This window comes from Ammospiza caudacuta, chromosome 16 (genome assembly GCF_027887145.1).
Source record: "Ammospiza caudacuta isolate bAmmCau1 chromosome 16, bAmmCau1.pri, whole genome shotgun sequence".
Lineage (NCBI taxonomy): Eukaryota > Metazoa > Chordata > Aves > Passeriformes > Passerellidae > Ammospiza > Ammospiza caudacuta.
This window is the reverse complement of record NC_080608.1, coordinates 16,609,890-16,637,408: the sequence shown is the minus strand read 5'-3', so window position 1 is coordinate 16,637,408 and position 27,519 is coordinate 16,609,890. Positions and strand designations below refer to the sequence as shown.

The window sequence follows — 27,519 nt, the reverse complement described above, 5'->3', positions numbered from 1 at the left end:
AACACAACCCCTCGAAACATAACTCTGAAAAGGGGCTCCTTCTGAATCAAAATAAATTTTGAAGAAGAAAAATGTGAACACACTCTTATTAAGTGCTAAACTCCAGCTGCTCCACACAGGGCTGGCAAGGCAGAGAGAAATAATTCACAAATCATTTTATTAATTAACCATCAGAGCGTCCTCATGAGCTGATGGGAGACCCCCCACAAAAGGGAAATAATCTGCATTGCAATTAAAAATCTGCCCTGGAAACCATCAGATTGAGGGAGGACAGGACCATTTTAACCAATTCATTAATTATGAATATTAAAGAAATCAAGCTTTGAAGCTCAGTTCATAACGACTCAAACTTCCACTTTTGTTCTGCTTGGAAAGATCCAACTCTCCAGACAGCATCTGTCAACCTGATCATTATGTGGTTAAATGAGGGAGAAAAAAATGTGTTCTCTCTCACCTGCAAAAGCTATCTGAGCCTTGAAAATTTAATTTGAGTTTTCCCTTCTAGATTTGACTGGTCAAGTTAAACTAGAAAGATTATTCATGGAAAAGCAACCGCAGTTGGTTACTAGGATACAAAAAATCACTTAGTATGTTCCTCCAATGAATAATCCCAAGCAGAACACACACAAATTCAATAAATTATGAATTTCTCGTTCTCTCTTACATAAACATTGGGGTTGCAGAGGCATTTCTTGGAAGCCTTTAATATAAATTCATCTCTTAATGACTGTGCTCTAGCAAAACAAACAGAGGGGATGGCTGAGCCCTGCAGGTGAGCTGCATCCTTTGTCTAGACATGGAAGTTGTGGCAGCAGGCAGGGCGCCCAGGGCCAGCAGATCCCTGCCTGTCACATCTCAGAGCAGATTCTGGAATTTGGCAGGCTCACAGGCCCTGGCACAGCGGGTGACGTCAGCAGCAGACTAAGCTAATTTGGAAGAAGGCAATTCTTATTCCAGAAAAAAAAAAAAATAAAATAAAATAAAAAAATCCTCCTTCCTGCACAATTCCACGGATCTGAGAGGTCTTACATAAAGCACTTGTCAGATGTCTGAAGGCACGAGGCACAGTTTAGGCTGGAGAAGATCTCTTAAGATTATTGAGGAAGGCAGGGAGAAGTTTTCCTGCATCCATCCGAGCCCCCAGCCCAGCACAGGGTGGGGAAAGCACCCTGGAGTCAGACAGAGCCTGCCCTGAGCCACTCTGCCATCCCTGGGAGCAGCCCTGGGCTCGGGAGGTTCATTTTGGTCATTGGACAGAATTTGGGTTTGTGGGTCTGAGGTTGTGCATGGGGCTGTGGTGTCAATTCCCATCCCTTCCAAAACCCCTGGATAACAGGGATTACAAAACCCAGGATAGCAGGGGATACAAGCCTCAGGATTACAATCCTCAGGATAACAGGGATTCCAGTCCCCAAGGTAACAGGGATTACAATGCCCAGGATAACAGGGATTACAATCCCCAGGATTACAATGCCCAGGACAACAGGGATTACAGTCCCCAGGATAACAGGGATTACAATGCCCAGGATAACAGGGGTTACAAAACCCAGGGTAACAGGGATTACAATGCCCAGGATTACAATGCCCAGGACAACAGGGATTACAGTCCTCAGGATAACAGGGATTACAGTCCCCAGGGTAACAGGGATTACAATCCCCAGGACAACAGGGATTACAATCCCCAGGATTACAATGCCCAGGATAACAGGGGTTACAATGCCCAGGATTACAATGCCCAGGGTAACAGGGATTACAGTCCCCAGGGTAACAGGGATTACAATGCCCAGGACAACAGGGATTACAGTCCCCAGGGTAACAGGGATTACAATCCCCAGGATTACAATCCCCAAGCACAAACCCTGCTCCATACTCAGGTATTTGAAGCCATGCTACAGGGCCTCAGATCACTTTATATAAATTTAGATTTCCTTGAAATTGAGCCTTGTGGAGCTTCTGTCCTCCTCACCCTGTGCCTTTGATGGCATCGGCAGCTTGAGCTGCTCTGTGCAGCCAAATCACCCGGTAATTGCTGTTTAAACCCCACAAATTGCTGTCTAAACCCCACAAATTGCTGTTTAAACCTGTTTAAACAGATCAGGTGCCCGGTAATTGCTGTTCAAACGCCACAAATCCGGTGTCCCGGGTGGGGATCTGCCTTGCACCCTGCAGAGGACACCTCCACCCCAGGAGAGAGCACCAGAACACCTGGGATTCTGAAATACCCGCCAGGGGAAGATGCTCTTTATCTCTACGAGCAACAGCCACTTAGCAAATGATTTCTGTTTTCGTTCTTGGAAACCCTTTCACTTGGCAGGACAAAATAACCAAGAGGTTTTGCAGGTGTCCTGAGGAAAGGGCCAGAAGAGCCCCTAAAGAGGTCACAAGGGGACACAGCTTTTTGCCAGGATTATCAAACCCACCCTTAGCCCTGGTAGTGCAGTTCTACTCATTCCATGCCTAGCTGATGAATAACAAATAAAAATAACCTGTTCTTTAGGATCTCCAGTGATAGAACTATTCTTATTTATTGTATTCCACCAAGGCTTTGCATTGGTGCTAACCTGCCTGGCTGCATTCTGGAGAGCATTTGCTGAAAATTCCTGGTCCTGTCTTCTCCCCAAAATTCACTGCAGCTTCTTAAGAGAATTTTAGCCACCCTCAGGACACTACACCAGGCAGATCTTGAGAAGAGTTTTGTGTTCCCAGGGGGAAAAAAAGCTCCATCCAACTGTGTCAAGTTTAAGACCCCAAGAAACAGCAATTTTTCCTCATTAGGAATTATGCTTTCAAGCTGAGGAGATAACTTCTGAACTGCACTCCATAAATTCCAGAAGACATCAAGCTGAGCAGCTGGTGTCCCAGTGAGAGCAGAGCAGATAACAGGCTCAGGAAAGCTGTGCCACAGTGCCAGTTATCTCTGAGCAGAGCAAGATAAACCTGAATGAAATTATTTCATTTGTGCTGCCAAATGGGATATTCTATCTTTCATCTTTGGCTTCTCCAGGCAGGGCCTGGAGGATTCAATGTTTGAGTTATAGAGGAGGGCAAAAATCAAAAATCTTTATTCCCTGGCATTTGGAAACCTGATGGAAAACTTTTGCTCCAGGTAATTCTTTCCTGACTGATTGTTTTCTCTGTGCTGCCACACAGCCAACAAAAACCAGAGCTTTACTTTTATGTGTCTATTTATTTCTCCCATATAACCATTAGACATTTTCCTATCAGGAGTGCAATAACAGGAAAAGGTTAAAATAGGAGAATTCTTAAAGCACAGAATTATCATTATTATGTAAAAATCCACAGTAAAACCGGCAAAGTTCAAAACCTGTTACATGCAATTATCCAGCCAACAACCACAAACAAAACTCCATCCATCCTTCTCCCCTCAAAGCATCAGCAGCTCTTAAAAAAATCCTAAATGTGATTTCCCAGCTGCACTGGGAAGGCTTTGAAGTGCAGTTAGATGGTTTTGTCTTTAAGGAATCTTCCTGTGCAATTGAAGCAATAAATCATTTTTTATCTTCTGATTTGGTTTCCTGACAGCAAAAGGGTGCAAAAAGGGAAAAAAAAGGGAAAAAAGACGTGGTTTTGTTGGAAAGGGGGAAGGATTGGGGTCAGATCCTCTCAGCAGGAGCTGCTCCATTGCCAGAGGTCTGAAAGAACCCAGGGAGAAAAAACCTGCAGGGTGGAAAGCAAGCCCTGCTTACACAAAGCCGAGGAGGAGATCTCCCTGGACACAGAGGGGAAAACAAATTAACAAGCAAGAAATCACTTTCTCCTCCCTCCCTCCTCCCCAAAGCCCCAGCCCAAGTGCTCAGACACCAGGAATTCATGTTCCAGCACTCAGTAATTGAGACAGCAGGGCATGCAGGTCTGCAGGGAAAAGCTGGCACAGGTAAGGTGAAATAAAGCTCTCCCAGTGCCGGTGATTCATTCTCTTTATCATACACAGGGAAAAGAAACACAGCCATCACCAAGATAGGGAAGAACACTGAGTAAACAGCATCTCCTTCCACCATAAATGTCCTGCCATGGGCACAGATCTTATCTGAGGGAGCCTGGGGAGGGCCTGTCCCTGCTGGTGCCTCTGGGCAAAGAGCTGGGATGGGGAGGAGAAGGGGTAGAACCTCACTGAGGGCACCAAAACACCTCTGTCCCCTCCAGGACACACATCAGTGACACCAAACAGGGGTGGAGGAGCTGCCTGCACAGAACAAAGTATGGAAATCCTCCTCCAGCAAAGCTTCCTGCAGCTGCTGCAGGCAGAGGAACCTCCCTGAGATGTGCCACAGAGCCAGGCCATCCCCACAGCCCTTCCCCACTCCCTGGCACCTCTGCCTCTGGATAGGTCTGGAGAATTTGGGTGCCAGGAGGTCCCAAAAGTGGCCAAAAGGAGATCCTGAGGAGCAGGGAAGGTGCAGGTTGTGAGTCAGCCCCGTGGTTTGGCTGCTGTGCAGGGCACAGAACTCCAAACTGCTCCCAGAAACTGCCCTGGGCAGGGGAAGGGAGATAAACACGGGATAATAACATGGAAATGTGTCAATTAGGCCCTTTTTTGACTCGGAGATGGGGTAACTGAGAGGCACTTTAAAAACTTTAATTCTATTTTCAGCCTTATGAGAAGGCTGAGGGAATAGAGATGTTATAAATTCACACCATCACACAAATCCATTCCCCACAGGAATGCACAGAGAAGTGCTGGAGTATCTCACACACCTTCCCCGTGGGGAAATCCAGGTGGGATCTGAGCTGTGTTCCAGGGAAAATCATCGTGCAGGACTCAAAGCCGGCCCAGCAGCAGCTCCTCAAGGGCTCTCCCTGTGCTGGAGGATCTCACACACCTTCCCATGGGGAAATCCAGGTGGGATCTGAGCTGGGTTCCAGCTCACAAAGCCAGCCCAGCAGCAGCCCCTCAAGGGCTCTCCCTGTGCCTGCTGTGCCAATTCCCCTCCCTGCTCCTCTCCCGAACCCACCACATCCATCACGGTGACGTGCACGCTCCACCTTAGGAGAGGCTGCTCCTAATTTAGCAGCCAAGGCTCTCAGATAGGCTCTGTAAACAGCGGGATGCCGCTGAGAAGGAAAATGTTTCCTTTCAAGGCAAAGCCTGCAGTGGCAGGACACGGCTGCCCCAAGAGCAGCTCCTCAAGCCAAGAGGTGAAACCCTCAGAGGTGCTGATTTGCATTCCTGATTGAAAAGGCAGCGAATGTGACAAGATCCTCAGCAGGACCGGGAGAGGAACCCGGCACAAGGCTGGCAGTGACTCATCCTCCTCCTCCTGTCAAATAAACATCCAAAAACCTGCCTGCCTGGAGTTAAACACCTCAACCATCCTGAGCACTTCCATGGGTTATCAGATGATAACGTGCTGGGGAGCTGCGATTTCCTCTGCCTGCAGGGAGGGCTCTCCGAGGGCTCTGCCCACACAGACAGACCCTGGGGTGGGATTTGCAGCCTCTGCCGACACACAAAATTATCCAAATTATCCAAAGAAATAAAATTATCCAAAGAAATAAAAGTGGGGAAAGCGCTGCTTGCCAGAATTCCCAGCAAAGCAATTCCCTGTGGGGAAAGTGCTGCTTGCCTGGAGTTAAACACCTCAACCATCCTGAAGCACTTCCATGGGTTATCAGATGATAACGTGCTGGGGAGCTGCGATTTCCTCTGCCTGCAGGGAGGGCTCTCCGAGGGCTCTGCCCACACACAGACCCTGGGGTGGGATTTTCGGTGTCTGCAGGAGGGTGAGGTGCTGACACACACAATTATCCAAAGAAATAAAATTATTCAAAGAAATAAAAGTGGGAAAAGTGCTGCGTGCCAGAATTCCCAGCAAAGAAATTCCCTGTAGGGAAAGTGCTGCTTGCCAGAATTCCCAGCTAAGAAATTCCCCTCTGGAGCATAAATAATTAAAATTTTAAAAAAGGAAAGAGAGAAGGCACCTGCCCAGCACAAGCCATTGGAGACAGGGAAAGCTCTGGCTCCAGTGACACACTTGGCACAGTGCTGGGTGTGTGTGACAGCCCCTGGGCCATGACACAGCTCCATTTAACAGCAGCCTGGGAGGCGATGCCTGCCTGCATTGGAGCACAGATGTTCCTCCAGCCTCCAGGGCCGAGGTGCCAAAGGCTGAATTAGTGGTGCCAGTTGGCTGCAGCACAGTTTGGGGCATGTACAGTGGTTAAAGAGAGCCCTGGGTGCACAATCAACCTGTTCCAGCTCTAAATCCCACAGAAGGCTCAGCAGCCTCACAGGTTTCCTTTTGAAGAGTGGGAAAGCAGAAGGCTGCTAAGAAAACAGTGAATTAATCTTTTTTCTTCTTTTTCTTTTTTCACTTCTGTGACCTTCTTCCAGGAGATGCTTCATAATTAATTAACTCTTGTAGCCCCATGTGAGCCAGGGTTTCCTGCCTCCCTTACATTCAAAGCAATCCTGTGATAAAGCCACTTGCTCAAAGGTCACACAGGGAGCCATCAAAATCAGTGACAGATTCTCAGAACCTCACCTCCCAGCCTAAAAGATGCAGAAAAACAGGCAAAATCAGGCTGGATTAACACCTGCAGTCCGTGTTGATCAGCACTGAACCAAACCCAAACCAAACACTGGTCTGAACAGGAACATTTTTCACTCAAACCAGAACAACCTGAAGTGTTTTTTTGTAGTTTTCCTAAAGTCAGACTGGAGCCAAATCAAACAATTTACTGAACTCCTGACAATAACAAGAACTCCTCCCACAGTGCATCACTAGCAGCTGAAGGAGGAGGGACCAGCAAACAAATCTAAACAAAAGTGCTCCTTCAAGTGAGATTTCAGCCCCTGGAAAAGGCAGACAGATCTTTTCCCACTGCATGGACTTTGCTCCTCATTTCTTAGAGGAGAACTGAATCAGTGTTTTGAAAAGGCATACACAGAAATGTCTTTTTTAACCCACAAACTATAAATTCCTGCTGCTCTGCTGTAACCAGGACCCTCCAACCATCCCTGTATGGCCTGGCAGATGGGAGCACCAGCCTGGTGAAGGCCTAAACTTGGGATTTCTGCCTTGTTGAGGGCGGGTTGATGATTAGAAGCCTTTTCCTTAAGAACACAAAATAATTTCTTGCACCGAAGTGACTTGTGCCAGAACAAGCCCCATTCTCCCTCGTGTTTACCAGACACAAATGCCACTCATACTTGGTATTCCTCACAGTTGTGAGGAAGGCTGTGGGAGAATCAGATCCCAGCCAGACTCTAAAAAGGGAATTTGGCTGCTTTGTTAAATACCAATGCCCCTATTTGGGTCAGGACCAACAGCTGGATCCCAAGTGGAAAGTCCTTCCCCTGTGCCCGGGCTGGTGAGTGCCTGCTGTGTCCAGCAGCTGTCCACCTTCCCCTGTCACCACGGGGACACTGCTCTCACAAGGCTTTCCCTGCATCACAGGAATTTTCCCCTCTCCCCAGCCCGCCCTGGCTCCCACTGGTTATTAACCCTTTCCTGAGCCCTGTGTGTGCCTGCAGAAAGGAGCCCCGTGGAGGAAGGAGCCCCATCCATGGCACCAGAGTGCTTTGTGCTGCTCCCTGCCTCTCTCACCCCAGCTACACAGCGATTCCCTGCAGAAAAACAAGCACAGAGCCAGAAATCCCACAGATCCAGCAGCTCCCAGCCCAGGTGCTGCCATCACCTGCAGGAGCCAGGACAACACCGTGCCTCAAAAACCATCAATTCCCTCACCCTGCTGCCCACAAATCACTTCAGGCCGTGGGCAGGGGGGCGAGGGGAGCAGGGGAACAGCGACACGGGAGCAGGGAAACAGTGACATCCACCCCTGAGCAGCCTGTGTGGAGCTGCTCCTGCAGGGGATGCGGGCCAGCCCAGGTGCTGCCATCACCTGCAGGAGCCAGGACATCACCGTGCCTCAAAAACCAACAATTCCCTCACCCAGCTGCCCGCAAATCACTTCAGGCCGTGGGCAGGGAGGCGAGGGGAGCAGGGGAACAGCGACATCCATGCCCAGCCCGTGTGGAGCCGGTCCTGCAGGAGATGCGGGAGCCGCTCCCGGAGCATCCCGAGCGCTCCGGGCAGCATCCCCGTGTGTCGGGTGTCATTTCGCTGTCACCCAGAGAACAGCGGCTTCCAGCAGCACCTCAGGCCTGCTTCAAGCGCATCTGACACATCCCAGCTCCTTTCCCCTCAATGCCTCCCCAGGAGCTGCCTCTCATTAGGCGCAGCCTCATTAGTCGTGTGGGTGCCGCTCCGCTCGGAACCTCGCGGTTCATTTGACAGAGCCTGGGCCCAGTGTGTGCTAACCATCGGGTACTTGGCAAACACGAGTTTCCCGAGCTCCCGGCACGAATTCCTCCGGCACCGATAGCGTGTGCTCTTGCATCGCTCCACGGAAACGTGCGGAGGAACGGATGAGGCTGGGCGAGGTTTAAAGATGCAACAGGAATGGTTTGTTCAAGCACATTCAGCCAATTCGGGTATAAAAATGAGTTGTCCTCAATAGGATTTAAAATTGAATTGTGCTCTTTGAGAAAAGCATTGCCATTTCTGTATTAAACCTGAATTGCTGCTTGTTTGGCTTTTCCAGGAGCCACATTCCCTCTACGTTTGATTGCATTGAAAAGGCTTTTTCTACCTTAAGGTATTTATGGTGAACAAAACCACCAAAGTGATTCTGCACTGAATCAATTTAACACAAGCAAGCAAATTTCAGTTTGAAGACGTTCTGTTTGATTGTTTTATTAATAAGTTTCTTCAGTCCCTGGGACAGAGAACAATTCCTCCGTTTGTCAAAATGAGAGTGAAAGTGCCTTGCTCAGTCTGCAGGGTGAAGAAAGAGGTGCATTCTGGACCAAGAAAAGGAAAGACTTAATTCTGACTGATTATCTTTGACTAATTCTAAACAGCCCTCACATTTATAAATAGGATTTCATCCAACCATTCAGTCTCCCGGAAAAACTTTCTAATTTTCAAAAGGACTGTTCCAAGAACAGCTCTAAACCTGCTTCCCTCCGCAATGCCATTTGGATAATGAAAGACAAACAATCCATCCAAAATTCAATTTCATATGAAAAATTGCTGAATGGGGTCCAACCCGACAAAAAAACATTCACAAACTTCCAAACTGCAAACATCCAAAAGCTCCTCTGCAGCCACAGGTTAACAGCTCCTTTGGGCTGTCATTACTCTTGTAAAAAGCAAACTGAATTTGGGAAAAAGACACATTTCCAGCATCATCCAGCCCTCAGCAGAGGCATTCAAGTGTCCTGCATAGCTTTGCCTTGCGCAATTTGACAAATGTTTGCCAATGGACCATCCCCAGCGCTGCAATGCTCCCAGACAGCCTCCACCTGGAGGGACACCACCGAGGTTTTCTAGGCCACCAGAACAAACGTTTCGGCTGGGAGGTCTCCATAAATCAAGCCTTCATTTCTCCCCCCCCCCAATCAAACTTTTCCTCTTGACCGGCTCCTTTTGAAAGCGCCGCGAGGAAGTCCTGAATGGCGGAGCTGCGGTGCAGCTGATGTCATCCCTTTTTTTAAATTCACGTGTGGAGGCTGCTCAGGAGAGACTGTTCTAGCACCAGGGCTGGTACAACTCCCAGCCTTCTGGAGCACAGCTCTCTGCTGGATCCCACGGCCCAGCAGGTACGGAGGTTTTTCCTTCGGGAAGTTCCAGCCTGACCGGGGTAACCTCTGCTGACCCAAAGATGTTTCCCTGGCTTTTCTTTCCCCCTCCCAGGTTTTTTGCATGTGCCCCCAGCTGAAAAGCCGACCCGCAAAATAAATTTCCTCCAAGGTCATGCACTCCTCACCATGCCTTTATTTGCCAGTTGGTGAAAAAAAAATGAAAACTTCCTTATTGTGAGAGGAGCTAATGTCCCATTTAAACGTAATAGAGAACGAGAGGAGATGCAACTAGAAATCTAATCGCTGCTTCATAGCTAAACCACGAGCTTAGCAGCTTTCTTTTGTGCCCTGAAGGTCCCAGGCACCCTCTCTTTGCAAAGACAATATATGGCACATCCAAATGCTAATCTATTCCTCTCTTTATTTCTATATTCAGCTCCCTGGCTGATTACAGGCAGACGTGTATGTGTTCAATAGGTCCTCCTGCTTCTTTAAATAAGTTTAATAATACCCTTTTTATTTATGGGAGCCTGAAGTACAAAGGATGCAATGCAGGAGCTCTGCAAGAGCAGAAAAGAGAAGAAAGGCAAAGTGGCTGAAGATACAGCCTGGCAAGGGCTCAGTAATTCAACACTGTTGATTCTATAGAGACCAACTGCTTTTATTATGCACAGATTCTCCGAGGGGGGAGACAACCCCACAGTTACGAACTTGCAAAGGAAAAGAATCTGTACATGTCTTGTCTGAGTGCAAAATTGGCTAAAAAGGCAATTTTAAAGGCAGGGCAGCCCACCCAACATTTCACCCGGCCACTCCGAACAACTAACGTCTCTCCCCATTAAAAAGTTGTATTAAAATAACACAACGAGCAGGAGAAACGAAGCAGAGAGCCCCTCCAAGGAGCGGGTGCGAGGGCTGGGATCGCCGCTCCGGCTGCGGGATCAGCCCCGCTTCACCCCGCGCTCAGCATCCCCGCCCGCCGCGCATCGCCGCCAGCGAGCGGCTCGCGAAAACCCCCGAAACGCCCGAACGCCCGGGGCTCCTCCGGGCACTGCCGGCACGCTCGGCTTCCCCGGGCACTGCCCACACGCCCGGCTTCTCCCGGGGAGCCTCGCACCGGGGAGGGCGGCACGGCCGCCGCCGCTCGCCCGCAGCATCCCCGGGCAGGAGGAGGCGCCCCCCGCCCGCGGCCCCGCAGACGGTACCTGCCAGCGTCTTGTGCACCGTGTTGCCCATCGCTCGCTCGCTCGGCGGCGCGGCGGAGCCCGGGGCCGCCCGGAGCTCCGCAGGGCCATGGACAGCGCCCGCCTCCCGCCGCCGCTCCGCGCCCGCCCCCGCCCCGCCCCGCGCAGCGCCCCGCCCGGGCCGCGGGAGCCGCCGCGCCGCCCCCGGCGCTGCTCCTGCCCCGGGGCTTCTCCGGGACGGGCTGCGCTGCCCCCATCCCTGTCCGTGTCCCTGTGCCTCTCCGGGACGGGCTGCGCTGCCCCCATCCCTGTCCGTGTCCCTGTGCCTCTCCGGGACGGGCTGCGCTGCCCCCATCCCTGTCCGTGTCCCTGTGCCTCTCCGGGACGGGCTGCGCTGCCCCCGGCGCTGCCCCGGTGCCTCTCCTTCCCATCGCTGCTCCTGCCCCGGTGCTTCTCCGGGATGTGCCGATCTGCCCCCTGTCCCCATCCCTGTGCCTGTCCCTATCCCGGTGTCTCTCCGGGTTGCACCCACTGGCACCTGTCGGAGGAGCTTCCAGCTGGGATTTTGGCAAACACGGGCCTGGCTCTCCCCCAGACACCCCCGAGAGAGGTTTGGCCTCTGCCTCCTAAGGAAAATAATCCTCTTTCTCCCGTAGCACAAGCACACCTGTCCATCAGCGACACCTGCCCGAAGGGCACCAGCTGCACTGGGGAGCACTGGGAGCCGACAAAGCTGAGCTCTCTCCCTCCCCGTGCCATTTCCTTGCCGGTGACATTGGATAAGCCACTTTGCATCTCGGTGACACGGCTTCCCCACCTGGGCACCGAGGGAATTAGCAGCAGTGTTGTGTCGGCAAAGGCGGGATTACTTTGAAGCACGGCGGTGGCCAAGGACACCTCAGCCCACAGCCGAGAGCTCAGCCCCGACAGCATCGGCTCCACAGCTTCCCTCCTTCGGATCTCAGACAGAAAAACACCTTTGGAGCCCCCTTGGAGAAGAGCAAGGCTCCCTCCCCACCCCTCCCTGCTCCTGGCCCGAGGGTGATGATGCCGACAAGGGAGGGTGCCAAACCTTCCCTCCCCGTGCAGCTTCCAGAGTTTGCAGACTTTAGAACTGGGAGCCTCAGAGCTCCAAGATGTTCTGCAGCCACACCTTGGGCTGATGACACCGTGCACAGTGCTGGGGAAAAGTGTCCCCTAGCAGGAGCCACATCTCTGCACTGTCACAGAACCTGGGACACAAAAGGAAAAGTGGGAAGAGGGGGGAGCCAAGGAATAGTAGCCCAATAGCCTGACAGAGATCAGCCTCTGATCTATTATAGAGAAGCTAAAATAACAAGCCTTTAATCCCTAGATCATGTTGAACAGGTCAAGTGTGGCTCGAGAGATGAGAGAGGACAGAAAAACCCAATTTCCAGCATTTTTTCGCTATCATAGGGATTTGTTAAAAATGGGATTATTGAGTGAGACACCAGCAGCTGTTCTTAAAAGCGCCTGCACCCATCTGCTGTCTCCTTGGGTTAGCACATGTCTCCCACTCCCTTTGCTGCAGGAGCTGTCAGAGGGCAGCAGGAGCGCGGTGCTCCTCCTCGGGGACAAGGGGAGGGTGGCAATATCTCCGTGTTGTCACAGAGGGGACAGTCCTTGTGTCACCAGACAGCGGGAGGCTCCGCTAATCGCGGCTGCTTTCCCTCAGCAGGGAGTGGCTGTTGTTATTTTAGGGCTTCAATTCGCCTTCAAAAGCAGCGGCAGCAGCCGGGGGCTGCTCATGTGTGTGCCATGTGTCACCTCCCTGTCCCTGTCCCTCCTGCCACGCCCCGGCCACACCAGCCCACACACTGCCCGTCCCAAGGGTGTCCCAGCCCTTCCTCCTGCCCAAAACGGGGTAAAAATAGAAGACAATGAAATGGGAATGCACATCCTTGGGACACGGAGGCAGCCTGCAGGAGTGAAACCAGCACTCCTGCTCTTGGCATTGTAAAAATTGAGAGTTTGTTAAAATAAAATAACCTGCTCCTCACAATGCAAAACAGCACTCCTGGGAAATGGCTCAGCCAGGAGGATTCTCACCCTCCCCAGAAAGAGAGAGCGAAAGACAGCCAGGACTGGACACTGAGCAGGCCTGAGCAGCACTGCAAAGTCAGCCTGGAGAAAAGCAGAATGTGCCCCAAGCAAGGCTCCACAGACAAAAGCTCATTAGCATTTTAAGATTCTTTCTGCTCCAGCAAGTTTTGATAACTCTTGCTCACAACACACTTCAGCAATTTCCTCTGTGTGCCTCTGAAGGAATCCCCTTCCCTGTGTGCCCTGGCTGGCCAGGCACAGCCTGACCTGCACACACAGCTCTGCTCTCTCTGCACTCCCAGAAATACAGAACTCCAATCCCACCTAAGCTCCTTCCCAGCAATTTTCACCACTAGACCTCAAAGCGTTTTGCAGACAAGGTGAGTGACAATATCCTCATTTCATGAGGGATGAAACCAAGCCACAAAGAAGCCAGGAGATTTGTACAAGGTCACAGCTTGGCCATGGGCAAACTGGGGAGCAGAGCTCTGAAACAGCCACAAAACTGAGCTGGATCCAGGACTGGACACTTTTAGCTGCACAAATTTTATTTGCTTCTCCTTCTGCCTTTTCTATTGCTCCCCTAACAAATTCATCTTAGTGGGATCAGTGGAGTCTGATCAGGATAATATTATGCAAAGGAAAAAGTCTTTGGGAGGCTTTCTGTATCCCACTGATGTCAGACATCTGCTTCCCAGCTCACTGTAATCACTTCTAAATCTCACTGTGCAGGGGTGTGTGCCCAGGCCTTTCAAAACGGACCAAAAAAAAAAAAAAAAAAGAAAGAAAAGAGAGACAAATTTCTTCCTGAATCAAAAATGTGATGAATTGCACTTGAGGTTTGTCGCAGACAGGAATCTGACACAAACCCTCCTCTAAGCACCCACACAGGCCAGGCCTCTCTCTCAGAGAGGGAAATATTAGCAGTGATATAAACACATTTGTATAAATGTAATGTTCCCAAAAATGCAAATAGCTTACAAGGAACAGCTAAATTCCCACTGATTGTTACCAGCCCGATGAGGAACTCTTGTTACAGCATCAGATGTGTTTCATTGTCTCTGTAAATCCCCCGGGGGCTCGAGTTTTGGGGGCTGAAAGCCGCTGTGAGCTGTGAGGTACCACTGGGAGCAGCTGCCATTCGTGTCTCTAACACATGGCAGTGAATAATGACAGGCTCGGCTCTTGCAGCAACAGGCAGATCAAACCCTGAGAAATCCGTGTGTCTGTGGGGCAGGGGGCCCTCCTGCCCTCCAGGGGCGTCTGATCCCATCCCAAACCCCAGTTCAGGTGGGATCACCTGCCCTGGCTGGCACAGCCCCTGCTCCGGCTGCCAACACAAACACAAACACAGCTCTGCTCCTCCACTCTCAAACTGGCCAGGCTGGTCCCATTCACAGGGAATTCCTGGGGAGCCCCCAGAGTGATCTGTCCTTCCCAAAGAGCAGATTCCCAAAGAGCAGATTACTGCTCGCAGAGCTGTGCCCATTCCTGGTTCAGGAGAATTTACAGAGAAACCCTGGGGAGCTCCCAGAGTTTCTGTCCTTCCCAAAGAGCAGATTCCTGCTCAGAGAGCTGTGCCCAGCCCTGCTCCACAGCCCGGGCGCTGCCAGCTGCTCCCGTTTCACACCCTGCTCCTTCAGCTCTGGATCCCTTCCCTTCTCTGTGACTAAAGCTGAGGAGATGCTCACAGAATCCATTTCTCTTCCAGCTCCATCTGCCTGGAGCTCTGAGGATGCCCAAACCGCCTTCCCTCCCATCACAGCTCACCCTGAAACCTCCCTTTCCTTCCCCTGCTTAGCAGGAGCTCCCTGGGAATTCTCAGAGGCTGCAGATGGAAAATGCCCTAAAAAAGACATCAGGGGACTGTCGCAGCCTAAAATGCCCTTCCAGCCTGCAAAGACCACCACGGCCAAGAGCGTGCCGCTCCTCTGAAAGCACATCAGTGACATTCAACACATTTCCTTCAACAGGTGCTGATCCAGCATGGAAACAATTCCTTCCTCCTGACACGAGCTCATTTCCCTGGCTGTGCTGGGTGGGTTTATCAGCTTCCCCCTAGAGCTCCTGCCAGCACCTTGTGCTTTCTTCCCTCCTCATCCTGGCTGAAGGGACTGTCCAGGAGAGAGCAGATTTGCCTGATCAAAGCAAATGTAACTCGTCTCACAACTCCCCAGCCTCCGCATCTTGCCTATGGAAGGAGAGTACTAATAAGCCTCTCTCCTACTTGGAGATGAGTGGAAAAAAAAAAAAAAAAAGAGAAAAAGAAAAGCTGAATTCCCATCCACACACTTAAAGAGGGATTTGTTTAGGAGGGATGCATGCACAGAGCATCCTCCAGCAGCACACAAACCCTCCTGCCACCCACGCTCCCCACTGCTGGCAGCAATTCCTGCCCTGCCCTGCTCCCAGCACCAGCACAGGATGCTCAGGGTCTCCACAGGTCACCCTCCCTAACTGCTTCTGACTCTTTTTTCCCCTCTAAGAAATGAAGGGAAGCAGGAGGTTCCAGCACAACAGTAGGAAAATCTTGCAAAGAGCTTCTTGACCTGGCCTTGACCACACAGAGCTGAAGCTGTTTCCTGATCCTTGCCCTCAGAGCCTGCTGGAGACTTGGCTTATTTACCCAAAAGTGGGACATGAAACCACACTGTGGAATATAGGGCAGAGTGCTGCTGGGCCAGAGCTGACCCACAGGATGTGGTGCAGCCAGGGACAGGAAGCCTGCAGGGATGGATGGATGGATGATGGATGGATGGATGGATGGATGGATGGATGGATGGATGGATGGATGATGGATGGATGGATGGATGGATGGATGGATGATGGATGGATGGATTGATGGATGATGGATGGATGGATGGATGGATGGATGGATGATGGATGGATGGATGGATGATGGATGGATGGATGGATGGATGATGGATGGATGGATGGATGGATGGATGGATGGATGGATGGATGGATGGATGGGTTTTGTGGTCAGATGCCCAAAGGAGCAGCGAGCACCTGCCCTGACAGGGCTCTCTGCTCAGGTGCAGGCTGTGATGTGTGCCAGCCATGCAGGGGATGCAGAAGCCACCTCTGACAAGATGCCAGAGCAGCTCTGAGCTGAGGAACATGTGGACATTGCTGGCAGAAAGGGATTTGGCCACGCATTCCTCAGCTGCAAGAATTAAAGCCCAGGCAGAGAGGGGAAAAGGAAATGGTGAAACCACAGCACAGCTCAGTGTCACTCACAGCTGCCACGTCCCCAGTGCCTTTGGGAAGGATAATGACAGTCCCCAAACAGCAGCAGAGGCTGCCAGCAAGGGCAGGAGCTGGGGTGGCAGCGAGGATGATGATGATGCAGGGAGGAACAAGGAGAGCAGAGGCAGCAAGGGGAGACTTGTAACAGCATCTTCTCCTGGGAAAAGTGTAACTGGGCTAATTCCACACTCTTCATGCTTGAGATAAACAAAGGTGCTTCCTCTCCACCTCCCCAGGGGTGTGAGGAGGAGAGGGGCTCCATGATGTCTATGATGGACCAAGGGCCACCCATCCCTGCAGCCCAGAAACTGCAGCCCTGCTGGGAGATGCTCCCCTGGCAGCCCCAGAGCAGTGCCCTTTCCTCCCGTGGGGGCGGAGGGTGGGCTGGGCCCATGGAAGGAAGAAATTCCAATTTAGAAACAAACAGAGGCAGTTCCTATTATTGTTAGTGGGATGTCAGCATCTCTGGTCCCCAGCACCACTGTCAACAAACAGGCTCACAAATGCTCCTTCAGCATCAGCCAAAATAACATCCATGAAAGCAGCTATAACTCAGCATTCACTACACACACAACAAGCTCTCCTTCTTCTTTTTAAATCCAGTCTTGTCCACGTAATTTTAACATAAAGGAACTGGTTGTGGGCTGTGTTACCAAATGAGTCATCACTTTATGTGACAGCGTAATATGATTTAGAGAATTCTTGGCACACCAGTGTGGATTATGCATTATAATCTCTTAATTTGGGCTCTCAGTGCTGTGTGCCAGTGCCTGGAGCAGGAGGGAATTGCAGCCCGAGCTCTGCTCCTGCTTTGCTGTGTGACCTTCACAGATTTGGTGCCCTCCTCCTGCCCTCCTTCCTCCATCTGCAGAGCAGGACCACGCCTGAGTCTCCAGCAGGGTCAGCTAATGCTCACCCAGGGGGTTTTAAGAACATTATGTAAAAGCAAATTGTTATTTCAGTAGGGGAAGGAAAGCAGAGGGACTTTGCAGTGCAACAGGCTGATCTTGGGAAGGGCTGGTTCCAGACTCTGGGTGCTGGGTACCAATCCCAAGCTAACTGGGGACAAGGATTTTAAGGTGGTGAGTAGGAATTCCTAACAGGAAACCTGGAGATTTGCAAACTGCGACTCTGTGGAAAACAAGCATTGTTTCTGACAAATATTGATAGAATAAATAAATGAAACACTTGGGAAAACTCCTCTCCCCTTCCCCTTCTCCTTGGGGAGGCTCCCAGTTTCCCTGTGGGGATGAGCAGCCACCTCAGGGGAAGTGGAAATGCGTGAGACCGGGAGCTGGGGACACTCATCCACTTCAGGCTGGCCTGAAATTCCAGAATCAGCTTCCCCAGAAGGAAAGGTTTGGGACCAGAGCTGCTCTGGAGATCCAAACAAACAAACCCAGAGTGCAACATCTGCCAGGGCTACCCCTGACCCCCCAGGCTTTCCATTCTCTGTGCTTCTGGGAAATGCAAACAGACCCATATTAGCCAAGGGGCACTGGGCAGGCAGGAGAGATGGTGCCCTTTCCCAAACCCATCCCTGAATCCCTGAATCCCTGATTTGCCTCTGTACCATTCCCAAATCCATCCCTGAATCCCTGACATCTGCCTTGCACCATTCCCAAATCCATCCCATCCCTGAATCCCTGATCTCCCTTTGTACCATTCTCAAATCCATCCCACCCCTGAATCTTTGATTTGCCTCTGCCCCATTCCCAAATCCATCCCTGAATCCCTGATTTTCCCTGAATCCCTGATCTGCCTTGCCCCATTCCCAAATCCATCCCTGAATCCCTGATCTGCCTCTGCACCATTCCCAAATCCATCCCTGAAACCCTGATCTCCCTTTGTACCATTCCCAAATCCATCTCATCCCTGAATCCCTGATCTGCCTTGCCCCATTCCCATATCCATCCCTGAATCCCTGATCTGCCTTGCCCCATTCCCAAATCCATCCTCGAATCCCTGATCTGCCTTGCCCCATTCCCAAATCCATCCCTGAATCCCTGAATCCCTGATTTTCCCTGAATCTCTGATTTGCCTCTGCCCCATTCCCAAACCCATCCCTGAATCCCTGATCTGCCCCATCCCCACAGCCCCTGCTCTGGGATCAGAGGCAGCAGCATTCCCACAAGGCAGCAGGATGCATTTCATGAGACACAAACACCACATGACAGATTCTGGGAGACTGAGAAATCCTCCCCAGAAGGAGGAAGAAAATTCTGAGGAAGAAATGAAAAAGAAAAAAAAAAAAAGAAAACAACAAACCCTCTACATTTGCTGGCAGGAGGGTTTCTCCTGAGCCCAGTGAAAAACAGCCAAGGCAAATCTGTCAGAACTGGGGGAGAAAAGCAGGGCTGGGGCTGCCTGGAGCCCGGCTTTCCCCAGGACAGCTCTCAGTGGCAGGCAGAGCAGGCAGACAGAATTGTTTGACCTCTGGGAGCTCTTTGGGGAGCAGATGACAAGCAAGAAACACAAACACAAGAGCTCATCTGCCCCTGCTCCGAGCTCTTTCACCTGTTACTGATCTCCCCAGGCAGGGCAATGACTGAAAGGCCACTTGGAAATGCAGCACTTGATAATATTTTACATTTTAGGAGCTCATGGGAAAACCAAACCAAACCAAGACAAATCCTGCATTTACTGCCTGTCACCTTCTAAAAACGGGACCAACTTCTTAAGTCTCTACTTAGGAGTTATTCCCTTGAAATGAAGCACTCAGAGAGGACACAGAGCTACTGGATAGGCAGAAAACTATCCAGGAAAAAAAACATCTTTCACTCCTTGCTCGACCTTCCTGAACTTTTCATGCACAATAGAGCAAAAAGGAGCTGACCCTTGGTGACTTGCAGTTAATTTATAAGCAAGAATCTCTGTGCCTGGGCAGTGCCTGTGCTCCTGTGCCATTACCAGGCACAAAGGCACTGCCTGAGGGACTGGGGGACAGCTTTTCATGGTCAGGGGCAGAGCAGAGCCCTCCAAAACCCTGCCAGGGCCACACAGGGACTCTGCACCACTCCCAAATCCATCCCTGAATCCCTGACATCTGCTTCTGCAGATTTGGGAGTGCTGCAGGGACTATCCCCAGCCTGTCACCTCTGGGGAAAAATGCCCATGGGGTGAGCCAGGGACACACAGACACTCTGATATTTGCCTGGACACCCACAGGATTTATGGAGAGAGCCCAGAGCAGCAGGAGATGCTCAGGATGTCCCTCAGCCTTGGCTGTGGGTTCACATAAGGGGACTGCAGCTCTCCCATCAATGCCACCTCCTCTTTGTCACAGGTTGTCCCTCCAGAGCTGTGCCATCAAATCCTGACCCCGTGTTTGTTGCAGACATCTTGTATGAAAAATCATTTTTTTAGGATTTTTCCTCTTAGGAAGCTGAGACGCCTCAGGAACAAAATGTAAACAATGATTATCTGCTGCTGTGGAATGCAACAGGTGCATCTGTGATTGATCCACGTTGGATGTTTCTAATTAATGGCCAATCACAGCTCAGCTGGCTTGGACAGAGAGTCCAAGACAGAGCCTTTGTTATCATTCTTTGCTATTCTATTCTTAGCCAGCCTTCTGATGAAATCCTTTCTTCTATTCTTTTAGCATAGTTTTAATGTAATATATATCATAAATTAATAAATCAAACCTTCTAACACATGGAGTCAGATCCTCATCTCTCCCCTCATCCTCAGACCCCTGTGAACACGGTCGCACATGTTGGACTCTGCTGCCCTCGTCCCCAGCCCTCAGAGCACCAACCCAGTGACAGAGCCCAACCCCAGCTCTCCTCTTTGGGGCAGAACAAGCCATGATTTATAGATTTATACACACACATGCCCAGCTATTCATCCTTGCAGCAAACCCTTCATGAAGTGTGCCCTGAGCCTTTCTGAATCGAGCAATTCTCTGCTCAGACAATCAATTCCTGACTGAGACTCTGCAGGGAAAGACATCATGTTGCAGGAATGCTGCAGAAGTTGTTGCATATACTGTTTCCTTTGTTGAGAATAGCATCTTTTCCTTGGATATTTTTTTTTTTCCTCCTTAGCCATTTAATTTCATGAAACAGGGCCCAGTTCCAGCAGGCAAGAAGATTTTGCTTCTCCTTTCCCGAAAGGCTGAGAAACCAGATTTAAAAAATGTGCTTAGTGGGCGTTTGGTGGGACGAATTCTCTCCCAGAGTTCGGCATTTCTGAGCTAGAGCAAGAGCTACATTGCATATGGTGCCTGCTTTTTCTTCCCTAGCAGGTAGCCTAGAGATTTGCTGCCTTTTCTACCATGAAAAAAATAAAATAAAAATCAGAGTAGCTGCTTTGATTTAAAAAAAAAAATCCTGCAAGAGGCTTCAGGTTGGAGCTTTTGACCTAAAGGCTGGGGTCAGGAATTTGTAGAAGTGCTTGTGTGTAATAAAAAACAAATTATTCCTTGTTCCATCAGGGAGCACAAGGGTGGGTCCACTGAAAACAGGGACTTTAAATCAGTGTAACCAGGGATCCTAAACTGCTGCAACCTAGGAATTTAAACCACTTAACCAAGGATCCTAAACCAGTAAAACCAGAGACTTTAAACCAGTGTAAGCAGGGATCCTAAACCACTGTAACCAGGGATCCTAAACCATTGTAACCAGGGCCTTAAACCAGTGTAAGCAGGGCTCTAAACCACTGAACCCAGGGAATTTAAACTAGTGTAACCAGGGATCCTGAGCCAGTGTAACCAGGGAATTTAAACCAGTGTAAGCAGGGAATTGAAACAACTGTTATCAGGGACTTTAAACCATTGTAACCAAGGATCCTAAACCACTGTAACCAGAGGCCTTAAAGCAGTGTAAGCAGGGGTCCTAAACCACTGTAACCAGGGAATTTAAACCAGTGTAAAGAGGGATCCTAAACCACTGTAAACAGGAATCCTAAACACTGTAACCAAGGATCCTAAACCAGTGTAACCAGGGATCCTAAACCACTGTACCAGTAACCTTAAACCAGTGTAAGCAGGGATCCCAAACCACTGTAACCAGTGATACTGAACTGCTGTAACCAGTGATCCCAAACCACTGTAAGCAGGGATCCTAAACCACTGTAAGCAGGGATCCTAAACCAGTATAACCAGTGATCCTAAACCACTGTAAGCAGGGATCCTAAACCACTGTAACCAGTGATCCCAAACCACTGTAACCAGGGATCCTAAACCACTGGAGCAGTGACCCTAAAACCAGTATAACCAGTGACCCCAAGCCACTGCAGAAGCATGGTGTGGAGCCCTGGGTGCCCACATGGGCACTGCAGGAACAGGTGCAGATCTGAGCAAGGACACCACGCAGGGAGGGGCAGAAGGAGCCAAGCAGAAAGCCCAGTGAATGACACTCCTGTCCCTGTGCACCCTTATCAGCAAAATACAACAGCTGCCAAGATGTGCTACATCTGCACAATTGTCTCCAAATTAAATGTATATCCACGTTCTATAAATATCAGTAATTCTCCTCTAAAGCATCAGTAATTCTTCAATTCCACTAGGATTTCTTTCTTAGCTGCCAATTTTAGAGTCTTCCCAAGAGATACTGGCTTGAACCTTCTATCTCAGCTATTAAATAAAGACAGGATATTTTTATTAAAAAAACCAAAGCACACCCTTGAGACTCAACAGTTCAGACTGGAGATAACAACCCCTGAGTCATGCAACGTGGTTTTAAAGGAGACTCCAATAAATCATGGAATGGCTTGGGTTGAGAGGAACCTTAAAGATCATTTTGTTCCAACCCCACTGTCATGGGCAGGGAAATCTCTGCAGCTACAGAATCTTTCTACACCTGCATTGGCCATTTTTTGGCCATTTTTTTCCCAAATACAAGGTTGAGGTCTGAATCTCAATGTTCATCCTCTGTGACTTGAAGAGGGATGGAGGATTTGTCTCCTCCTTTGAGGGGCACTGGGGAGAGGAGCTGAAAGACAGCAACTCCAGCAGCACATGGATTTGGGGGTTTTACAGAGCCCCAGAAATCAAAGCTGTCCAATAGAGGGAGAACACCGAATTCATTACACCCCCAGGCTGCTCTGGGCTCAAAGACCTCTCAGATGTGATGAGGATGTCTCAAAACTCAGGAGGACTTTACAGCCTTTCTTGTGTGCTGCCAGAGAACTGAAATTTTGGGATGGCAATCAGTCTTTCCCTTTGGAAAGCCCCATTTCCCTGAAGGAAAGGTCCCATCCTTGCAGTGCATGTTGTCATTGGAGTGATTTAATTAAAATAGGAAGGAGCATCTTTTACTGTGTGCAGTAAAAACGAGGAGACACCTCACAATACTTGTGATACCTCTTGATATTAAAGACACCATGGAGGGGCTTGATAGCTGGTTTGTAAATAAAGCTGAGTTAGTAGAATAAATAACAATTGATGATTTTTGAGTGTATTTATAACAAGGAAGAAGATAATGCTGTCAGCATGGGAACAGATTAGAAAAGATACATGAAAATTTTTGTAAGTTGGATTACGTGCATAAGTAAATGTGTACACGTGCCTTAATAAATTTCTGTAAAACTTTTGCTAATTATATTAATGTTAATGGCTTTGCACCAATGAATATCATAAGTTATTATGATGTAGTTAATGACTTAAGACCACACTTTGTTAAGAGTATATAAACTAGAGAACACACAGAATAAAAACTTTTTCTTCTTAGAAGAAGTGTGTATGTGTGACATCCAATCTAGCAGTGACAGACACTTTACAATACATCCCCTCCCCTGCCTGCCAAGGGCTGAGCCTGCTCACACAGCCCATCCATCACCTGCCTTTACCTGGCCCAGATGAGGAAACGGTGCCTGGGAGCAGCCCCTGCACCACAGGCTGGCATTGCCATTGTCCCACAGCGAACATTTGTCCCGGTGCCAGCAGCTCTTTGCATCCCTCACCTGCACTCTTATGAGCAGTGCTGCTGTGTCTCCTCCCTGCTGCTCCCACCACGTTGCTGGCAGCTGGAAAAAACCAAACTCACCCAAGTAGGGCACATTTCTGTGTCACCTGGAGGGGTTTGGTGGCACTGCCATCCCCCTGCAGCTCAGCAGGGTGGGATAAAGAGACCCCAAATGAGAGGCACTCAGCAGATTTTCCCTTAGTGAGAGCCCATCAGGGCAGCAGGAGTGGCACAGAGGTGGCATAGGATGGCACAGGGGTGGCACAGGGTGGAATAGAGTGGAACAGAGGGGGAACAGGGGTGGCTGCAGCCCACTGAAGGCACTGGGAAAATTTCCTGCTGCTTCAGAGGGAAATGTGGGTTAGGGCCATCAGCCTTCCCCAGGCAGGGGAGACCTTGGCACAGTTGAAACCCTAACAAAGGTGAGACCCTGGCAAAGGTGAGACCCTAACAAAGGTCAGACCCTAACAAAGGTCAGACCCTGGCAAAGGTGAGACCCTGGCAAAGGTGAACCCCTGGCACAGGACAGACCCTGGCACAGGGGAGACCCTGGCACAGACACTCAGGGCTTGCTGATGCACAGCCAGGGCATGGCAGCCCCTGAGCAGCCACCTCAGGACAGAGCAGCACTGAGTGACAGCAGCCCCTCTGCATCATGGCTTGGCCAAGCCCCTCTCCACTCCCCATCCTCAGCCAGCCTGGGAGAGGATGTTTATTGCTAAAATCAGATTTATTCCTCACCAGAGATGACCTGCAGCATCTCTGTGTTTCTGGGCCACACACAGCCCTGCTCAGCCAGAGCTGCAGCTCTGTCCTGCCCTGCCCTGTCCTGCAAATGTCTCAGGGCTGAACTCTGCCTGGAAAGGGCTCTGGACTCCCAGCAAACTTCACATCAGGCTCCAAACCCTCTCCATCTCCCAGCTGGGTCAGTGGCAGAAGCCTCTCTCCAAACAGCCAGGGTCAGACCACACAGAGCATTCACAGCTCTCCCCTCACAGCAGCCTGGGGTGCTGCTTCAGGCTCTGCAGCCTTTTCAAGTCCCCAAAAATTACAGATACAGAGTCCTGACTCCTCCACTGAAACAAGAAAACCCCCTGATTTACGCGAAATTAAATAGGGGAAAACAGGACATGGGTTTGCTTTCCTTATTTTATTTTTTAATGCTTTTTTTTCTGTAAAGGCTCCAGATCTGTCCAAGGAAAGAATCCCTCAGGGCTTATCAGAGCAGCCACCACAAAACAGAACAAAGGAAACACCAATCATTTCCAGCAAATCAGAAAAATGACAAGCTGTAACCTTCAGAGGAGAGCAGATTCCTGCAGAGGGTTTGGCTGCTCTGTCTCTGAGCTTCCTTTTCCCCAGCCCCAGCTTCCTAGCACGAGATCCCTCAAACAATAGAGACTGCCATCAAAAGAAAAAAGGGGGGAAAATGGAAAAGAGCCATTCTTTTACAAATGGAATTAAAATGGAAGGACAGGACTTGTCCCTTGGGGGAATTGGTCCCTCCTGGTGCTGCAGGGGGCTCAGGGAAAGCACTGCAGCCCTGCTGAGGGGTCACAGGGCAGAAAGATGCTCTTGGCTCCATTTCCATGAGTAGGAGAGCTCTGAGGGGCTGGAGCCTAAACTCGAGGGCCTCTTTTTTCATGGAGGAAGCTTTTTAAACCCCCACAAGGACCAATGAAATCCTTCCTGTTTTACCCACACTGTTTTTCCCTCACCTGGGAAGAACAGAGGGGTCTCAGACCTTCTTGGTGGGGAGTGGGGCAGCACCAGACAGACACAGAATCATCTGGAAAAGCCTCCAAGGGCCAGATGTATCTGACCCCCATCCCAGAGCACGGAGTGCAAATCCATGGCTGCGTCTCTGTTCTCCTCTTGTCCCAAGCCAAGAGGCTTGGGATCATTTGGAATCGTTCGGAATCATTTGCAATCATTTGCAATCACTTGGAAAAGCGCTCCAAGGCCCAGCTGTGCCTGCCCCCAGCCCAGAGCACCGAGTGCCAATTCCATGGCTGTGTCTCTGTTTTCCTCTTGTCCCCAGCCAGACCCTGTTGTTTTATCACTTTTAAACCCAGTTAACCACAGGAAAGGTTTGCTCTGGGGAAAGCAGCAGGGTCAAGCAGAGCAAAACATTCCTTTTCTGTCCTGCAGTGATCCAGGCTGTGGTAACTGAGATCCCCTAAAAAATCATTCCTTTTCCCCCTTGCAGTGATCCAGGCTGTGACAACTGAGATCCCCTAAAAATTCATTCCTTTTCCATGGGGCAGGAGCTGTGACAGGGCCAGAGCTGCTGCAGGAATGTGCCCTGACCTGAACAGCCACAGGGCTCTCCTCAGAGCTGTGCTGGAGCCACAACTGGAGCAGCAGGGGCAGCACTGGAGCTGGTGGCAGCTCTCCGGGCTGTTCTGAGCTCCCTGGGCTCTCTCAGGGCACAGCTGAGCAGGGTTGGACTGGATGTGCCCCCCAGCCCCATTCTGGGGTCACAGCAAAGGGATTTCCTGCATTTCCCCCCAGTCCCACAAATCCTCATTCCTCCAGCAGAGCCAGAACTGCTTTGCTGAGGTGGGAACAGGTGATAAAAGGTACAAGAAAAGTCATCAGCAGAACAGCCCAGCCACAAATGCTGCTGCTGAACTGAATTGGTACCAGGAGATCAAAATCTCCTCCCAGAGAGGTCCCAACAGCAGCCAGGAGTGGCCCTGGGGGAACAGGAGTGCCCTGATGTTTCCTGGTAAAAAATAATTCCTTTTCCCTCTTGCAGTGAGCCAGGCAACTGAGATCCCCTAAAAAATCATTCATTTTCTGCCCTTCAGTGAGCCAGGCTTTGTGGGATTCCCTAAAAAATTATTCCTTTTCTGCCCTACAGTGAGCCAGGTAACTGAGATCCCCCTGTAAACTCACTACAAAAAATCCCACACCACACAATCCTTGTTTCATGCTGCTTCTCCTGCTCAAAGAAGGAGAATTCACGTGTCACTGCTGACAAACCACAAAGCACCTTCCCCAAACTAAAATCTAAACCAGGAAGTTTTGATCTCACCCCATCCCTGTGTTATTCAAGGATTTGCATCGACCATCAAACAAACCTCTGGATGCTTGGATCAGGTTTGTCCTTTGGGAGATCTGTCAGGACAGGGAGCAGCAGCTCAGGGGGACACAGCTGTGGGACAGTTTAACACCCAGAGATCCCTCAGCTACGTCCTGAGAGTTTTCTGGAACTCATGTGCCTGAGGGTAGGAGCTGCACCGAGGTTCACAGCCCTCCACGCCATGGCCAGAAGTGCTGCTGTGGTACTGGAATGGTGAAACTCTCTGGGTTTTCAACAGGAAATCTATTTTGGGACCTCGAAGGAGGACTCCTTAACTTTCCCTTTTGGAAAGAATTGTTGATGATCTCACTGCACGGCTATCAGTGTCCTGGGCCAAATACTCCTTCTGCTCCTGGACTTCTGATCAGCTCACAAAGCAGATGCAGGGACTAATTAAAGAAGCAGAGCCTGTGTTTTCTGCTTCTTGCAGCTCTAAATTCAGTAGCTGGTACATGACACCTCGTGAGCTGATGCTTGTCTGTCTGTGATCTCAGATGAAAGAAACATTCACCAAATAATCCAGGGGGATGGGAGCCTGAGCGCTCCCTGCCAGGGCTGTTCCAACAGATGGAGAAACAAAATCAATTGCAGGATCCCAGATTCACAGGAATGCCATGAGGAAAATAACCCCATCTCTGCTGGCTGGAAGGGTTTCATACCTGCCATGACATCACCTGGAATTCGTAATCCTGGATTTTGCAAGAGGACAGACTCGGGCCAAGCTGCACAGGCCTTTCCAAGCTTTATTTATGGCAGCATATTCAATCTTATTCCATATTTCATAGGATGGAAGAGACTAAAATGAAGTTGCCTTGGCTGAACACAGAAAAAGAGCAGAGGAGATTTCAGTGTCCCTGGCCTGTCACTCATTTATGCTCTCGAGAAATTTTACAAGGCACAAGCAAGGGACATCATTAAAAATAAAATGAACTAACCTGTAATTTAGAAGAGAACCTTCTTTTCCCCAAGTTATTTATTAACCAGTTAAGAATCTGTCAAGCCCTTCTTAACTATTAACAAACAGTTGTTGAGGTTGGGACATAATCCCAAACTGCACAGGAATTAATTGACAGCAGAGCCTGAAATGTATTGCTCTCCTTGTGCAAACATCCATGTGCAGCTGCACAAAACCTCCTGTGCCCCAAACCTCCAGGAGGAGCTCAGAGCTTGGGGTGCTGCTCCCTGCCTACACTGCAGGGGCTGCTCCCAACACACAGAGGAGACACAGGAATAAGCGGATAAACACAAAATCAGGATATTCCCAAACAGCCAGTACTGAAAAATGGGTTTGATTGAGGAAGATCATGGAATCATGGAAGGGACACAGGAATAAACAGATAAACACAAAATTACGATATTCCCAACCAGCCAGTATTGAAAAATGTGTTTGATTGAGGAAGATTATGGAATCATGAA

General features: G+C 50.0%; 1 protein-coding gene across 1 annotated transcript in view; it reads right to left on the bottom strand.

Moving 5' to 3' along the window:
• The window catches only part of NEURL1B (neuralized E3 ubiquitin protein ligase 1B), a 34,153-nt gene extending 23,274 nt beyond the window's left edge, over positions 1 to 10,879 (bottom strand). The window contains exon 1 of the mRNA XM_058815321.1: positions 10,816 to 10,879. Within this exon, the coding sequence (XP_058671304.1) occupies positions 10,816 to 10,846 (31 nt within the window). The 5' untranslated portion in view covers positions 10,847 to 10,879. The remainder of the gene's footprint in view (positions 1 to 10,815) is intronic.
• Between the last annotated feature and the right edge of the window lie 16,640 nt (positions 10,880 to 27,519).